General features: G+C 58.2%; 1 protein-coding gene across 1 annotated transcript in view; it reads right to left on the bottom strand.

The window, feature by feature from the left end:
• The window catches only part of LOC119581828, a gene marked incomplete in the record, with an annotated part of 163,301 nt that overhangs the window by 2,737 nt on the left and 159,220 nt on the right, over nt 1–1,344 (bottom strand). The window contains 2 exon segments of the mRNA XM_037929963.1: nt 62–598; nt 692–1,297. Coding sequence (XP_037785891.1) covers nt 62–598; nt 692–1,297 — 1,143 coding nt within the window.

Raw genomic sequence — 1,344 nt, 5'->3', positions numbered from 1 at the left:
GTAACATCATCTGGAAAATAGAAATGAAACTAGCAGCACCGGGCAAGACCCATGGAATTACCTTTTTCTCAAGATCGCAAATCTTCTGCCTGAGGGCCGTCTCTGACTTGACGAGTTCCCTGATCTTCTCCACAAGTTCTCCGTCGCCGTCCCCAGCCCTGGCGGACGCCCTCCGGCTCGAGCCCAGGACGCTTTCGCAACCAGTGTCGTACTCCACGAGGTCGCCCGCGATGGAAACTCCGACGATCTCCAGTTCCTGCCTGAAGGTGGACAGCTGGTGCTCGAGCTGGCGCATCCGCTCGTCCTGGCGGCCTCGCTCCTTCTCCTGCTCCGCCAGGCGAGCCTCGTACTCCCGGCGAAGGGCCTTCTTCTCCAGCTCGTACAGGTCGTTGTAGCGGGACATATCGCCCTTCAGCTCCTCTATTCTGACTAGTAAATTCTTCTTGACTTCGTCGCGCTCATCCTGAGCCTCTTCAAGACGGAACAGGAGGTGGCACTTGTCGCGCTCGGCCTCCTGTAGCTGCTGCCTCACTGCCTCCATCTCTTCTTCCAGGTCGCTGTGCTGCTGCAAGGAGTCGCGCCTTTCGTTGTCGTGACCCTGAGGAAATAAAAAAAATCGTTCCGAGAGACGCATCGCATGTAACGGCCGACTGTAACAAACCAAGGATGAAATACAGTAACACAATCTCACCTTGCGGAGGTTGATCTTTTCCCTCTGCAGAGACTCAATCTGCTCCAGGTAGAACTGTTCTCTCTCTGTGGGCCCGGTGTTGTCCACTGTCATGGTGGCTTGGGTCCTGGTCTCAAGGTGTCTCGCCCTTTTCCTGGCGGACTCGTACAGCTCCTCCTCGGACCCTCCCGCCGGCTGCGCTGGATCGCCACCATACTGAACCTCAGCAGAGTGCTTCGCCATTTGGGTCTGGACGCCGACATCGGCTATGACGTTAGGACAAGTCTGAACACAGACATCACACACAACGGGGGGACACACATACACATCATTATCGGCTTCTCGAGGGTCGCGTTCCCTCTTGAATATACGCCCTTCCAGGAAGGTTTTCGTGGGGTAGGTTGCGGGAGACACTTTCAGCGGGTCGCCGCCGTACGGGACGAGGGCAGCGGACGGCTCCGGCACCAGCTGGCGCCAGTACTCGGCGGCCACGAGGCCCCACGCCGCGAAGGAGAGCTGCTGCGAAAGGGCGTCTCGGGCTTGAGCCAAGGCCGACGCTTTCTCTTCTGTCCTGCGGGTCACGGCCTCCAGCTTGTCAAGGCGGCCGCGGTAATCCTTCTCCAGGATCTGCAGGAGGAAGGAAAATATTCAGAGAAATCCGCGGACACCGAAGG

This window comes from Penaeus monodon, chromosome 15 (genome assembly GCF_015228065.2).
Source record: "Penaeus monodon isolate SGIC_2016 chromosome 15, NSTDA_Pmon_1, whole genome shotgun sequence".
NCBI classification, from domain to species: Eukaryota; Metazoa; Arthropoda; class Malacostraca; order Decapoda; family Penaeidae; genus Penaeus; species Penaeus monodon.
This window is presented reverse-complemented; position numbering and strand designations above follow the sequence as displayed.